General features: G+C 47.9%; 1 protein-coding gene across 1 annotated transcript in view; it reads right to left on the bottom strand.

Moving 5' to 3' along the window:
* Window positions 1-16810, bottom strand: part of LOC145346876 (cadherin-2-like) — a 193790-nt gene that overhangs the window by 41991 nt on the left and 134989 nt on the right. Inside the window, exons 6-9 of the mRNA XM_080194737.1 lie at window positions 15750-15894; window positions 13591-13763; window positions 5537-5674; window positions 792-977 (exon numbers count right to left, since the gene is read on the bottom strand). Coding sequence (XP_080050863.1) covers window positions 792-977; window positions 5537-5674; window positions 13591-13763; window positions 15750-15894 — 642 coding nt within the window. The remainder of the gene's footprint in view (window positions 1-791; window positions 978-5536; window positions 5675-13590; window positions 13764-15749; window positions 15895-16810) is intronic.

The raw sequence follows: 16810 nt of genomic DNA, 5'->3' as shown, positions 1-16810 counted from the left end.
CACAGGCGAGGAAGACAATGGGAAACCATCTCACGGATTCTCCTCCCTCCCCGAGTCGTCATGTTCGTCGACGTGGGAGGGTGAGCTGTGCAACTGAAAAGATGAACAGGAGGACTGAGGGGTGCACAGAAATGAGACATGCTTTTAAAACATTTTGTTTCACGTCATCGAGGATATACTGGCACTGGAGGGGGTGCAGAGGAGATTCACTAGGTTGATTCTGGAGTTGAGGAGGTTGGATTATGAGGAGAGGCTGAGTAGAGTGGGGCTACACTCATCGGAATTCGGAAGAATGAGGAAGATCTTATAGAAACATACAAGATAATGAAGGGAATAGATAAGATAGAAGCAGGGAAGTTGTTTCCACTGGCGGGTGAAAGTAGAACTAGGGGGCATAGCCTCAAAATAAGGGGAAGCAGATTTGGGACTGAGTTGAGGAGGAACTTCTTCACACAAAGGGTTGTGAATCTGTGGAATTCCCTGCCCAGTGAATGAGGCTCCCTCATTGAATGTTTTTAAGGCAAGGATAGATAGATTTTTGAACAGTAAAGGAATTAAGGGTTATGGTGAGCGGGCGGGTAAGTGGAGCTGAGTCCACAAAAAGATCAGCCATGACCTTATTGAATGACGGAGCAGGCCCGAGGGGCCAGATGGCCTACTCCTGCTCTGAGTTCTTACGTTCTGATTAAGACTCCAGGTTTGACTTCCCCTCTTCTCTCTCCCTCGCCAGCCGATAGGCAAGAGGTGCAGAGTTTTTAAGCTAAATCCTGAAACAGAAGCACATGCCTCACCTTGACAACTGTAACCAGGCCGTCATTACTGACTGGATCAGTCGGCACAGCAAAGTGTCCGGTCGGATCTCCCCCGGTTATTTTATAAATCGCGTTCCACGCCGGAGTGTGAGGATGGTCCTTATCCGTTACAGTCAGGTTCGATACGATGATATCCATCCGATTTTCCGGTACTTCTCCATAGAACTAAGGACACAAAACGGAACAGGTGAAGCCCCTACACTGTCACACAACGAAAAAAACGTGACGCAGATCAATATACGTTACTGCAATTAAATTTTCTGCTCTGTTTAATAGAGGATGCTTTCCCCTGGCAATCAGGGACAAGATTCTGAAGCGGTGGTGGGGGGGGGGGGGGGGGGGGGGTTTGATTGGGTGGGTGCGGAGAGATTGTTTCCACTAGCCGGGGAATCTAAAACACGGGGGCACAGACTCGGAGTAAGGGGCCGATCGTTTAGGACTGGGATGAGTAGGAACTTCTTCACGCAAAGGGTTGTAAATCTGTGGAATTCTCCACCCCAAAAGGATGTGGATGCTCCATCAGTGGACGGAGAAGAAGATTAGATTTCTTGATCAATAAGGGGATCAGGGGTTATGGGGAGAAGGCAGGGGAATGGGGCTGAGAAAAATATCAGCCATGATTGAACAGTGGAACAGACTCGATGGGCTGAGTGGCCTGTGCCCACTCCTATATCTTCTGGTCTAACGCTAGGATAGACAGATATTTGGTTTTAAAATTTATTAGTCACAAGTAGGCTTACATTAACACCGCAATGAAGTTACTGTGACAATCCCCTGGTCGCCACACTCCATCGCCTGTTCGGGTACACAGAGGAAGAATTTAGCGCGGCCAACACACCTAAGCAGTACGTCTTTTGGACTGTGGGAGGAAACCTGAGCACTCAGGGGAAACTCATACAGACACGGGGAGAACGTGCAGACGCCAAGCTGAGAATTGAACCCGAGTCCATGGCGCTGTGAGGCAGCAGTGCTGACCACTGTGCCACCATGTCGCCCATCGTCTCTCGTGAATCCACTGATATGGGGTGTGGGCAAGGTTGAGGATCAGCCACAATCGTATTAAATGGCAGGACAAACTCAATGGATCGTGTGGTAGGCCTCTCCTCCTACTTTTGTGAGAATAACTATTTCCATTAGTCCAAATATCAAAACAAAAATCAACATTAACAGTCGCTTCCTTACAAGGCACCATTTTTATTCATTTGACATGGGTGTTGGTGGCAGGACAGCATTTTTTTTTGGTCTGATCCTAATTGCCCTTGAATGGAATGGCTTGTCAGGGCCACCTAGAGGGCATTGCTGTGGTACTGAAGTTACATGTAGACTAGGCAGGGTAAGGACACCGGTGAACTAAATGGGTTTTCCCAACAATGGTTTTCGTGATCATGAGTAGTTTTGGGCCCCACACCTAAGGAAGGATGTGCTGGCCTCAGAGGAGGTCCACAAGAATGATCCCAGGAGAATGTTTGTCATACAAGGAGCGGTTGAGGAGTCTGGGTCTGTACTCAATCAAATTTAGAAGAATAAGGGGGAGGGGATCTAACTGAAACTTATAGAATACCGAGGGGCCTGGATAGAGTGGACGTGGAGAGGATGTTTCCACTAGTGAGAGGGGCTAGGACTCGAGGGCATGACCAGACTGAAGAGATGCTAAAACGGAGATGAGGAGGAATTTCTTCAGCCAGATGGAGGTGAATCTGTGGAACTCTTTGCCACAGAAGGCTGTGGAGGCCGGGTCATTGAGTGTCTTTAAGACAGAGATAGATAGGTTCTTGATTAATAAGGGGATCAGGGGTTACAAGGCAGCAGGAAAATGGCGATGAGAATGTCATCAGCCATGATTGAATGGCGCAGTTGACTTAATGGGCTGAATGGCCTAATTCTCCTTTATCTTATGGTCTTAATTCCAGATTTTCTTTTTATTGAGTTCAAATTCCACTATCTGCTGTGGCTGGATTCGAACTCAGGCCCCCATTAGCTAGTTTCTGGATTAATAATCTAGCAGTAATATCACTAGGGAACCGCCTGCCCAGCCACCATGACGAGGGTCTAGCTTCTGTTTCCAGGTTTTATTAATTAATTGAATTTAAATTCCAGCAGCTGTCGTGGTGGGATTCGAACCCTGGTCCCCAGAACATTAGCTAGGGGCCTTTGGATTACTAGCCCATGACAGCATCGCTAGGCACCCATCCCCCTTGGATCCCCTTTAACTATTAGGAAAGATTTGTACTGACAGTAAATGTACTTCCTTTCAAAGATGTACCAACCACCTGCTCAACACACTGTGCACAGAATGTTTGAATGGGAAATGTCATTGATTAAAGGGCATTTGGAACTATACGTCTGCTAAGCTACACATGCCGATTAATGTCTTTGAGAGCACTTTGTTCAAATATAAATATAGACATGAAGCAAAACAATTGATGTGTTGAAATGTGAAGGGAAAGTTCAACTAGGCTTTTTCCCCCCAAAGTGTTACTGAGATTGTCGCTCAACCATACAGCAGGGCAGGCCATTCAGCCCAACACGTCTGTGCTGGCTCTTTGCCAAGTTATCCATTTAGTCTCACTTACAGCGAGGCACCCCTCCACCTTCCCTTAAGTTATTGATCATAGCGCCAGGGACTTAGGTTCAAGTGGGTGACTGTGCAGAGTTCTCCCCGTGTCTGCGTGGGTTTCCTCCCACACTCCAAAGATGTGCGGGTTAGCTGATAGGCCATGCTAAACTGCCCCCTTACCGTCCCCAAGATGTGTAGGTTAGAGGGATTAGCCATGGTTACGGGAATAGGGCAGTGGGGTGGTCTAGGCCTGAATAAGACGTTCTTTTGGAGAGTCAATGCAGACTGAATGGTCTCCTTCAGCACTGTTGGGATTCTATGCAGTCCCTGGGCTGGCAGTTGAACCGTCTAATCCTCCACTCCAGTTGGGTGTAAAGTTTATTTATCAGTGTAACACTGCAATGAAGTTACTGTGAAAATCCCCTAGTTGCCTCAATCCGGCGCCTGTTCGGGTACACCGAGGGAAAATTTCCCATGCTTAACGCACCTGACCAGCTCGTCTTTCGGGCTGTGAGAGGAAAGTTGCACAGACACAGGGAGATCGCGCAAACTTGGCACAACGACCTGAGCTGGGAATCGAAGCCAGGTTCCTTTGCGCCGTGAGGCAGCAGTGCTAACCACTGCTTCCCCATACAGGCCCAACACCGGATCTGGGGTCCTGTAACAGAGAGCTGTGGGGGAATGGGGTAGGAGAGGAGTTGAGGCTGACTCGATCAGCCATGATGGTGTTGATAGGCGGGGCAGATTCGAAAGGCCTGGTGGTCTCACTCCTGTTTCCATTTCCTGCATTCTTGAGAGAGATGCTTTCTGAAAGCCAATTGTGTGTGTGAGACACAGAGAGAGACGAACATTACAGGACATAAGAGTCACGTACCCTCAACAATGCAACAATCAGGACAATTCATCAGCACGACATACGGGGGAGTGGAGAAATCTATTCAGCCCCGTGTGTGTGTGTGTGTGTGTGTGTGTGTGTGTGTGTGTGTGTGTGTGTGTGTTACTACCCCAGGTGAAGGTTACTGCTGAAATCCCATTTCCTTTATCCCCTCTCACAATCTTCATTTTCAATTCTTATCCCATTGCTTTGTGTAGCCACTCTCTGCCCTCAATTGCCGCAAGGTGCCAGGTTCCCGTGCCCTCATTGCAAAAACGAACTCGGCTTCTCTGGGCGTTAATCCAGACCTTATCTCGCTTGTTATCAGTTTGTCGAGCTCCGTGACAACTTTTTCCACTTTCCCACCCCCCTCAAAACCTGCCTGACGCTTTGAAGGCAGGTTCAGTCTCTGGCCGTGGAACCGGCGCGCTCCAGGCATCAAACTGTAGAACACAAACCTAAGTGCGTATGCATTAGGAACGGGCCATTCAGCCCCTCGAGCCTGCTCCGCCATTCAATAAGATCATAGCTGATCTGACTGTAACCTTCAAATTTAAAATTTACTTATTTATTATTGTCACAAGCAGCCTTATATTAACACTGCAATGAAGTTACTGTGATAATCCCCTAGTTGCCACACTCCGGCGCCTGTTCGGGTGCACTGAGGGAGAATTTAGCACGACCAATGCACTCTAACCAGCACATCTTTCGGACTGTAGGAGGAAACCAGAGCACCCTGTGCCACCGTGCTGCCTTCAAAGGCACCCTTCACCCCCCTGATAATCAATAATCTATCTAGCTGTGTCTTAAAAAAATTCAAGGACTCTGCTTCTGCTGTCTTTAGGGTGGCACGCTGGCACAGTGGTCAGCACTGCTGCCTCACAGCACCAGGGACCCGGGTTCGAATCCCGACTTGGGTCACTGTCTGCGTGGAGTCTGCACATTCTCCCCGTGTCTGTGTGGGTTTCCTCTGGTTTCCTCCCACACTCCCAAGGTGTCCCAGTTAGGTAGACTGGCCATGGGAAATTGCCCCTTAGTGTCCAAAAGTGTGTAGGTGAGCAGGGATTGTGGGGGTAAATATGGGGGGGGGGGTCACAGGGGATGGGGGCTTGGCTGAGGTGCTCTGTTGGAGGGTCAGTGCAGAGCAGACGGGTTGAATGGCCTCCTTCTGCACTGTAGGGATTCTATGAACTATTTACATCCTGGTTCTAGTGGAAGACAAGAGGGTGAAGAACACTCGAGCGGTGGTCTGGAAAAGCTGTCCGCAGGAAGTAGGCCGGGGTCCATCCTTACCGTTGCCGTGGTGAACTCCGGTGGATTGTCGTTAACGTCGGTAATTCTGATGAGAGCCGTGGCGGTGTTGGAAAGACCGTAAGTTGGGCTTCCCTCCATATCCGTGGCTTGAATTATCAGCGTGTACTGTGGAACTTTCTGTAAAAAGGGGCAGGGTTACGGGAGAGAGGAGAGAGAAAGAGTTAGAGAGAGAGAATGGTACAATCGTCAACTCCCAATCAGAGGAGGAGAGGAGGGCCTGAGGGTGGGGGTGGAAGAGGAGGAGGAGAGGGGGGAGGGGGTGGGACCCCCAAGGATGGAGATGGTGGAGGTGGAGGTGGAGGTGGTGGAGGTGGAGGTGGAGGTGGAGGACAGAGGGAGTCAGGAAGGAGAGTTGAACGACAGGGCACGTTATTCCTGGTCAAACCGATCTGTATTTGTGTTGTTTTAATCTCGAGCAGTAAAAACCGGATTGGTGAAATCGTATTAAAATAAAACACGTCTGTCAAAAAGGGCTTTGGGAATTCTGAAACTGACACCCCCCCCCCCACCCTTCCACAAACACAACACACTGTCACACACAGAGACAACCCCCCTCCCACAAACACAACACACTCTCACACACAGAGACACCCCCTCCCAGAACAGGCAAAACTCTCCCAGTTATTCCGAGTTCACAGACGCACTGCACACGAACCCCGACAGAACAAAAATCCCTAACAAGGGGAGTCAAATCGACCAGTCGAAATTTAAAACCTCTCGTTTCTTTTTTCCCCCCCCAAATGGAGTGTTTGACAGATTCAAGAAAAGGACCAGAATAAAAGCTCCCTGGCTTGGACAGAGCACCTTTTAAAAACCTCTCCCCCCCCCCCCACCTCTTCAGCGCTGTCTGAAGTTTCATCCTTTGTCCGTGCACACAGCAACATTTCGACACTCCCAAAGCTCATTGTGGGTTGGAGCGGTGTCAGTAACGGAGATTGGGGAGCTTGGCTCCGAGCCGAAAGGGTTCAGTGTTCCTATCCAGCAGCTGTTTCCCTTACCCAGCCCGACCTACTCAGGTGTAGGTTGCCTGGTAACGGGCAGAGCACTAACATCCCGAACTGCGAGGACATAGAAAGCAGCCAACCTTTTTCCAGCCCGCAACTCCCCCCACCGCACCATTATCTGAAGATAATACTGCTCTATCGACAGGCCTCTGGACACATGTATATTCTGACCCTCTGGCCTGTCAGGGAGCAGAACTCCAAGCTTCATGTTCCTTCCCCGGGGATTACTGGGGTATCACTTTTCTGATAGCGGACAATTAAAAAAGGTCAGACCATCTGGAGACATCGAGGAGTAATGGAACCACAGCCTCTCACACTGCTTTACTATACCTTAACCCTTTCCCTTAGCACTTTTACTGGTGGAAGGATTAGAGAGCAGTTACAAAAACTTCTTGTTTCCAGCCCAACAAGGTAGGGGGTACTTGATGGCTGTGCCCAGGGTAGAAGGCAATGGGCCAAAGGGCCTCTTTCAATGCTGTCAAACTCTTCCGCCTCCGCAAGTCTCTGCTAGACTTGGTTTGTCTGGAACCCTTTTGGGATCTTGCCTGCTTCCTTGTGTCTTGGTTTGGGGAGTCGGATGGGGCGAGTAGATCAAGCGTCAGCGGGGGGAACATTTTAGGTAACTGCGGTCGTTGCATTGGAAGGTTTCGGTTGACTATTTCGGAAAAGTCAAGCAAGAATCCAGAGTAAGGGTAATTAACTGGGGCAAAGGTGACTTCGTGTCAGGAAGAATGGATCGACCCAGTTGGCAGGCTGACTGGAAGTGGATAATGGGCTGACCTGGAAGAGACAATAGTTCAGGGATAGTCAAGGTTTATTTCTGCCAAGGGAAAAAGGTAGAGCAAGTAAATCCAGAGCTCCCTGGATGGCGAAAAGGATAGAAATTAAGTTGTGCTTCTGACCAACATCAGATAATTTTGATTTATTATTGTCACATGTATCAGTATACGGTGAAAAGTATTGTTTCTTGCACGCTCTACAGGCAAAGCATACCATTCATAGAGAAGGAAAGGAGAGAGTGCAGAATGTAGTGTTACAGTCACAGCTAGGGTGTAGAGAAAGGGCAACTTAATGCAAGGTAAATCCATTCAAAAGTCTGACAGCAGCAGGAAGAAGCTGTTCTTGAGTCGGTTGATACGTGACTTCAGACTATTGTACCTTTCTCCCAACGGAAGAAGGTGGAAGAGAGAACGTCCAGGGTGTGTGGGGTCCTTAATTATGCTAGCTGCTTTACTGAGGCAGCAGGAAGTGCACACATAGCCCATGGCTGGGAAGCTAGTTTGTGCGATGGACTTGGCTACATTCATGATCTTTTGTAGTTTCTTGCAGTCTTGGGCAGAGCAGGAGCCCATACCAAGCTGTGACACAGCCAGAAAGAATGCTTTCTATGGTGCATCTGTAACAGTTGGAGAGAGTCATACTGGACGTGCCAAATTTCCTTAGTCTTTGGAGGAAATAGAGGCGTTGGTGGGCTTCCTTGACCATAGAGTCAGCACGGGGGGGCGGGGAGAGATGGTGATGGTGGCGGTACCAGGGCTGGTTGCTGGTGATCCGGACACCCAAAAACTTGAACCTTTTGACCATTTCCACTTCATCACAACAAAAACCTAGTGTTGCGGTTAGGAAATTTTCCCCGTGTTCTGGACATCACCATCATGTCCCCAACCAAAACTTAAATTCAACAGGTAACACTTGGCACAATCCAGTAAATTACGCCAGTGGCCAGTAACTAATACTGCCCAGAGGCTTGTACAAGCACAGGACATATCACTGACCGCGTTACACTAACGTCTGAAGGGCTGAACATAAATCCGAACTGCCATACAAACACAACAAAATCTTTATTACATTACTGCGTTCTTTCTGGTTGTATCACAGCCTGGTACGGGCTCCTGCTCTGCCCAAGACCGCAAGAAGCTATAAAAGGATCATGAATGTAGCCCAATCCATCACACAAACCAGCCACCCATCCATTGACTGTCTACACTTCTGCTGTCTCGGGAAAAGCAGCAGCTTAATTAAGGATCCCACGCACCCCAGACATTTTTTCTTCCACCTTCTTCCATCAGGAAAAAGATACAGAAATCTGAGATCACATATCAACCAACTCAAGAACAGCTTCCTCCCTGCGCTGTCAAGACCTTTGAATGGACTTATCTTGCATTAAATTGGTCTCTCTCTACACCCTAGCTATGACTGTAATACTATATTCTGCAGTCTCTCCTTTCCTTCTCTATAAACGGTATGCTTTGTCTGTATAGCACGCAAGAAACCATAGAACAGTACAGGCCCTTTGGCCCTCGATGTTGTGCCGAGCTATGTCCAAACCCAAAATCAAGCTATCCCACTCCCTATCATTCTGGGGTGTTCCATGTGCCTATCCAATAACCGCTTTAAAGTTCCTAAAGTGTCCGACTCCACTATCACAGCAGGCAGTGCATTCCACACCCCAACCACTCTCTGAGTGAAGAATCTACCTCGGACATCCCTCCTATATCTCCCACCATGAACTTTATGCCTCCTAGTAACAGCTATATCCACCCGAGGAATTAGTCTCCGAATGTCCACTCTATCTATCCCCATCATCTAATAAACTTCTATTAAGTCGCCTCTCATCCTCCTCGGCTCTAAAGAGAAAAGCCCCAGCTCCCTCAACCTTTCCTCAGAAGACGTACCCTCCAAACCAGGCAGCATCCTGGTAAATCTCCTCTGCACTTTCTCCAATGCTTCCACATCCTTCTTATAGTGAGGTGACCAGAACTGTACACAATATTCCAAATGTGGTCTCACCAATGTCCGGTATAGTTGCAGCATAACTCCACGACTCTTAAACTCAAACCCTATTAATAAACGCTAACACACTATAAGCCTTCTTCACGGCTCTATCCGCTTGAGTGGCAACCTTCAGAGATCTGTGGATATGAACCCCAAGATCTCTCTGTTCCTCCACAATCCTCAGAACCCTGCCGTTGACCTTGTAATCCACATTCAAGTTTGTCCTACCAAAATGAATCACTTTGCACTTATCAGGGTTAAACTCCTTCTGCCACTTTTTGGCCCAACTCTGCATCCTATCAATGTCTCTTTGCAGCCTGCAAGAGCCCTCTGCCTCATCCACTAATCCACCAATCTTGGTGTCATCAGCAAACTTACGAACCCACCCTTCAGCCCCCTCCTCCAAGTCAATGATAAGAATCACAAATAGACGATCCAGCCCTGACCCCTGTGATACACCGCTGGTAACTGGCCTCCAGTCTGAAAATATTCCCTCCACTACCATCCTCTGTCTTCTATGAGACAAGCCAGTTACTTATCCAATCAGCCAAATTTCTTTCTATCCCACATCTCCTTACTTTCTTTGTGAGCCAACCATGGGGAACCTTCTCAAACGCCTTACTAAAATCCATGTATATGACATCAACTGCTCTACCTTCATCTACACATTTAGTTACCTCCTCAGAAGAATTACTTTTTCACTGTACACCAATAACGTGATAATAAATCAAATCAAAGCGAGCTTCACCATAGCATGTTTGGATCAGGAATTGGCTAGCTGATAGAGGGTGGTGGTTGATGGGGAATATTCAACCTGGAGTTCAGTTACAAGTGGTGTACCTCAGGGATCTGTTTTGGGGCCACTGCTGTTTGCCATTTTTATAAATGACCTAGATGAGGGTGTAGAAGGATGGGTTAGTAAATTTGCGGATGACACTAAAGTCGGAGGACTTGTAGACAGTGAGGATGGATGTTACAGTTTGCAGAGGGACATAGATAAGCTGCTGAGAGGTGGCAAATGGGGTTTAATGCAGAAAAGCGTGAGGTGATTCACTTTGGAAAGAGTAACAGGATGACAGAATATAGGGCTCACGGAAGGACTCTTGGTAGTGTTGACGAGCAGAGAGATCTCGGTGTACATGTGCATAGGTCCCTGAAAGTTGGCACCCAGGTTGATAAGGTTGTTAAGAAGGCGTACGGTGTGTTAGCTTTTATTGGTAGAGGGATTGAATTTCGGAGCCATGAGATTGTGTTGCAACTGTACAAAACTCTGGTGCAGCTGCACTTGGAGTATTGCGTACAGTTCTGGTCGCCGCATTATAAGAAGGATGTGGAGGCGTTGGAAAGGGTGCAGAGGAGGTTTACCAGGATGTTGCCTGGTATGGTGGGAAGGTCTTATGAGGAAAGGCTGAGGGACTTGAGATTGTTTTCGTTAGAGAGAAGGAGGTTAAGAGGTGACCTAATTGAGGCATACAAGATGATCAGAGGGTTAGACAGGGTGGACAGCGAGAGCCTTTTTCCTCAGATGGTGATGGCTAACATGAGGGGACATAGCTTTAAATTAAGGGGTGGTAATTATAGGACGGATGTCAGAGGTAGGTTCTTTACTCAGAGGGTAGTAAGGGCGTAGAATGCCCTGCCTGCAGCAGTTGTGGACTCGCCAACTTTAAGGGTGTTCAAATGGTCAGTGGATAGGCATATGGATAACATTGGAATAGTTTAGGTTAGAGGGTCATTAGACTGGTTCCACTGGTCAGCGCAACATCGAGGGCCGAAGGGCCTGTACTGCGCTTTTATGTTCTATGTTCATCTGGACAATTAGAACTCCCTCTCCCATCACAGATTACATCACAACGGGGAACTCCTGCATTGGTTTCACTGCCTTTGTACAGGTGGCGAGGAGACAAAGATTCAACAAGCCTGCCCTGATCCACTACAGAAAGGGATAGGGTTTCCAGGTCCAATTAATTGATTTGTATTGAAGCCTGCAGTATTAATATTTTAAAAGATTCCTGTAAGTCAAAACCATAGAAATCATCCCCTCCCCATCAACCTCCCCCTTTAAATATTTACAGCTCTCGTTCCCGCCCCCAAGAATTAAAGGGATGATCTTTTAAAACAGAGATGAGGAGGAATTTCTTCAGCCAGAGTGGTGAATCTGTGGAACTCTGCCACAGAAGGCTGTGGAGGCCAAGTTATTGAGTGTCTTTAAGACAGAGATAGATAGGTTCTTGATTAATAAGGGGATTAGGAGTCATGGGGAAAAGGCAGGAGGATGGAGATGAGAAAAACATCAGCCATGATTGAATGGCAGAGCAGACTCGATAGGCCGAGTGGCCTAATTCTGCTCCTATGAGCTAAGGGACAGAGTGGAAGAAGCTGCCATTTTCTTTACACCACTCACTCACTTTCAGAGTTCATTTCTAGGGGGATAGAATTGAAAAACAAGAGATATTAAACTTGTTTACAGTCTTGGTTACGCCAAGACTTAAGATGTGGAAATAACAGTTCAGGTTAATTACCCAAATGGAAGGATAAAGAGACAATGGAGGTGGTAAATAAGAATGCCAGAATTGAGAGGATACATTTCCCAGGATAAATGGGGGTGGCACAGTGGTTAGCACTGCTGCCCTCACAGCGACAGGGACCCAGGTTCAATCCCAGCCTTGGGTGACTTTGTGTGGGGTTTGCACGTTCTCCCTGCATCTGCATGCTCTGGTTTCCTCCCACAGTCTGAAAGATGTGCTGGTTGGGCAGACTGGCCGTGCTAAAAATTGCCCCTTAATTTCCCAAAATTAGGAGGATTAGCTGGGTAAACAGCAGGGATAGGGCCTGGGTGGTATTGTCATCAGTGCAGACTTGATGGGCCAAATGGTCGTCTTCTGCACTGGAGGATGCTATGATTTCTAAAAGCCCAACAAACCTGAGGTGTAACAGGTGTTGGATATGATCTCAATTGCTTGGCGGGGGGGCAGGGGTTACCATTGCCCTGAAACTGAACTGGACCCAGACATATAAATACTGTGACTACAAGAACAGGTCAGAGGCTGAGAATCCTGCAGTGAGTCCCCTGACTCCCCAAAACCTGTCCACCATCTACAAGGCACAAGTCAGGAGTGTGATGGAACACTCCCCGCTTGCCTGGATGGGTGCAGCTCCAACAACACAGGAAGCTCAACACCACCCAGTCGAAGCAGCCTCTTGATTGGCACCCCATCCAGGGACCTTCAACAATCACTCCCTCCACTATCACCATGGCAAGTGTGTGCCATCTACAAAATGCACTGCAGGAACTCACCAAGGCTCCTTAGACAGCACCTTCCAAACCCATCTAGACCTCTACCATCTAGAAGGACCAAGAGCAGCAGATACATGGGAACACCAGCACCTGCAAGTTCCCCTCCAAGTCACTCTCAATCTTGATCAGAGTCATAAGTCTACAGCATGGAAACAGGTCCTTCAGCCCATCTTGTCCATGCCACCCAGTTTTTAACTACTAAGTTAGTTCCAATTGCCCGCAAATATCCCTCTATACCGATTTTACCCATGTAACTGTCTAAATTTTTTTTAGAACACAAAATTGTACCCGCCTCTACTACCACCTCTGGCAGCTTGTTCCAGACACTCACCACCCTCTGTGGGAAACATTTGCCCCTCTGGGTCCTTTCGTATCTCTCCCCTCTCACCATAAATCTCGGCCCTCCAGTTTTAGACTCCCCTACCTTTGAGAAAAGATGTTGACCATCTATCTTATCCACGCCCTTTTGATTTGGAAATATATCACTATTCCTTCAGTCACTGGGTCAAATCCTAGAACTGCCTCCCTAACAGCACTGTGGGTGTACCTACACCACGTGGACTGCAGGTGCAATATCTAACTGTTTCTTGAAAACATTCAATGTTTTGACCTCAACTACTTTCTGTGGTAAATTACACAGGCTGATCACCTTGTCTCAGTCCGGGGATGCAGGATGGGCCATTTAGGACAGTGACCCCTGGGTCTGGACACCCCCACCATTGGGTACACCCTTCCTGCGTCTACCCTGTCGCGTCCTGTTAGAATTTTAAAGTCTCTACGAGATCCCCATTCTCATTCTTCCGAAAACAACCCTAACCGACTCACGTAGCTCTTCAAGCTTTGAATCAAGTTGAGACGCTGACTAAAAGCGTCTTGTTAAATACTGAAATTTGGGGAACAGCTTTCGTCCGTTCACCGTGTAGACTGGGTGAAGCAGCTCCTGACGTATACGTTACCTCTCTGTCCAGACCGGCAGCTACTGTGACGATATCTCCTGTCTGATTATTGATTGTAAACATGTTAGGAGAGGGGCTGTTTGGCGTTTGAGAAAGGATCTTGTATCTCAGAATGCCGTTGGATGAGCTGGGGTCATCAGCATCGACTGCTGTCACTGCCATGACAAACGTTCCTGGGGAAGAGAAAGGAAAAGCCAAGCTTCAACTGAGGGGTCGGGAAGTATTACCGCAAGTGACTCGTGTCAAAGATCCTTAACTTGTAACTTATTTTCCAAACACAGCCTGCCTCAGATGATTCAAGACCATTAAGAGCATGTTTCTCATGAGGCATAATAATACATTTCTGAACTAAAGAGAGAGAGGTCACGGCCCAGTGATATTATCGCTAGACTATTAATCCAGAAACTCTCAATGTTCTGGGGACGCGGGTTCAAATCCGGGGTGGGGTGGCAGCGGCGGCGGCACAGTGACACAGCAGTTAGCCCTGCTACTTCACAGCGCCCGGGACCCGGGTTCGATTCCCGGCTCGGGTCTGTTGTGGAGCCTGCACGTTCTCCCCCGTGTCTGTGTGGGTTTCCTCCGGGCGCTCCGGTTTCCTCCCACAGTCCGAAAGACGTGCTGATTAGGGCGCATTGACCCGAAGAAAAGGTGCCGGAGTGTGGCGACTAGGGAAATTTCACAGTAACTTCATTGCAGTGTTAATGTACTTGTGACAATTAAACTTTAGAATCCCACCGTGGTAGACGGTGGAATTTGAATTCAAGAAAAAACATCTGGAATTTAAAAATCTAGTGATGGCCATGAAACCATTATCAGAAAAACCCACCTGGTTTAGGGAAGGAAATCTGCTGTCCTTACCCGGTCTGGCCCACGTGTCTCCAGAGCCACAGCAATGTGGTTGACTCTCAACTGCCCTCCAAGGGCAACTAGGGATGGGCAATAAATGCTGGCCAGCCAGTGACGGCCGTGTCCCATGAATGAATAAATAAAAAACCCGAGGGCTCGAGTTCAAATCCGACACAGCTGGAGAATTTAAACTCAATTCATTTTGTCAATCTGAAGTTAGAAGCAATGTAGCAGTGATGATGATCGCAAAAGTTACTGGAACTCCGTCTGGTTCACTAACGTCTTTTAGGGAAAGAAATCTGCTGACCTTACCCAGCCTGGCCTACATGTGACTCCAGAGCCACTGCAACGTGGTTGACTCTCAACTGCCCTTGGAAATGGCCAAGTCAGTCACTCAGGCATAATCACTGATGTTGCCTTGCCACCAGCCCTTCAAAGGCAAGTAGGGATGCCCACGGCCCATCAATTAAGAAGTCATATGGCATACTTTATTAGCCCAGGCGTAGAATACAAGAGCGGGGAGGATATGATGGAGCTGTACATAACACTGGTTAGGCCACTGCTAGAGTACTGTGTGCAGTTCTGGTCGCCACACTGTAGGAAGGATGTGATTGCACTGGAGGGGGGGGTGGGCAGAGGAGATTCACCAGGATGCTGCCTGGGATGGAGCGTTTTACCAAGAGGAGAAATTGGTGAGGCTGGGGACGTTTTCTTTAGAGCAGAGAAGGTTGAGAGGGGACCTGAATGAGGTGTACAAAACTATGAGGGACAGGGATAGGGTGGATAGGAAGGAACTTCTCCTCTTGGTAGAGGGGTCAATACCAAGGGGCATACATTTATGGTCAGGGTCAGGAGGAGATTTAGAGTGGGTTTGAGGAAATGCATTTCCGCCCAAAGGTGGTGGGAATCTGGAACTCTCTGCCTGAAAAGGGTGGTAGAGGCAGGAACCCTCAACATTATGTAGTATTTAGATGAACACTTGTAGCATAGAAGGCTACAGACTGGAAAATGGGAGTAGATAGGTGCTCGATGGGCCAAAGGACCTCTCTCTGATGTAAAACTCTGTGACCAAGTTTTTAAAGTGGGCACTGTTCCACCAGCTGGGGGATACCATGAGACTAGTCTTTACAAGGGAAAGGTGATATAGTTGAAAAGGGAAAAATTGGCATCATAAACACACTGGTTTTGTAACTCTCCCACCATTGGACACTTCCTTCACGCAATCAGAGGGTCGCGCCAGCGAAACAAACAAGTGACGGCGTCCTGCGTACCACCGGGTGCCTTCCGTGACAAAAGCTGTGAATGAAGGTTACCTGGCTTTGATCCTTCAGGGACAGAACCGTTCCAAACTTGATGCAGAAACTCGGGCCGGTTATCATTCATATCAATGACGTTGATAACTATGTCAATGGGGTTCTCCACCTGATTGCCATTCAGGTCAACGGCATGAGCTCTGAGCTGTAAGACAATAATCCCATCAATATGGCATTTAGAAGGGCGAGGGATAATCTCATAGCTAACAATCTTTTCCAAGAATGGGCCACAAATAACTGTACTCAATATTATTCAACCTCGCGTAACATTAATATGCTTTTCCAGATTCTAAGGAAGGAGTGGTTCCATCAGCTACCTCACAATATTTCTCACCATTAAAATGTTGTATAAACATTTTGCATCCTAGGTTTTGAAGAGAAAGGCCAAGTTCCTCAAATCCTCTAAGAGCTTCGTAGGATCTTTCATGTCTACTCTACAGGGCAGTCAGTTCAACTTCTCATCTGGAAAAAAATCAGCACCTCTGGCAGTACAGCACTCCCCCACCCTCCCTCCCCCAAAACTCCTCATCCCTCCACCCGATTTCTTTTGGACCGGTCCCTCGGATTACTGACCCTCCAGGCAGCAGGAACCGTTTCTCTCCATCTATTTTGTCAACATTATCATCTTCAAATATCTCATTCACAATAAGAAACTCGATAGTACAGAACTCAAACGTCACTGAAAAGAGGGACATGTTGTTGACATTTTGCCCCTTGCACTCATCAGGACAAGTGCAAGAATGCCAAATTTCAAAGGATCACAACAATTTACATTACAGAATCGGAGTCGGCTTACCAACCGATCATCATCTGTGCAGCATGTTGGCACAGTGGTTAGCACTGCTGCCTCACAGTGCCAGGGACCTGGGTTCAATTCCCAGTTTGGCTCAAGTTCTTCCCGTGGGTTTCCTCTGAGTGCTCTGGTTTCCTCCCACAGTCTGAAAGATGTGCTGGTTATGTTGCATCAGCTGTGCTGAATTCTCCCTCGGTGTACCTGAACAGGCGCCAGAGTGTGGCAACCAAGGGGTTTTCACAGTAACTTCATTGCAGTGTTAATGTAA

Source organism: Carcharhinus amblyrhynchos, chromosome 8 (genome assembly GCF_965287045.1).
Source record: "Carcharhinus amblyrhynchos chromosome 8, sCarAmb.v2.hapA, whole genome shotgun sequence".
In the NCBI taxonomy this organism is placed as follows: domain Eukaryota; kingdom Metazoa; phylum Chordata; class Chondrichthyes; order Carcharhiniformes; family Carcharhinidae; genus Carcharhinus; species Carcharhinus amblyrhynchos.
This window is presented reverse-complemented; position numbering and strand designations above follow the sequence as displayed.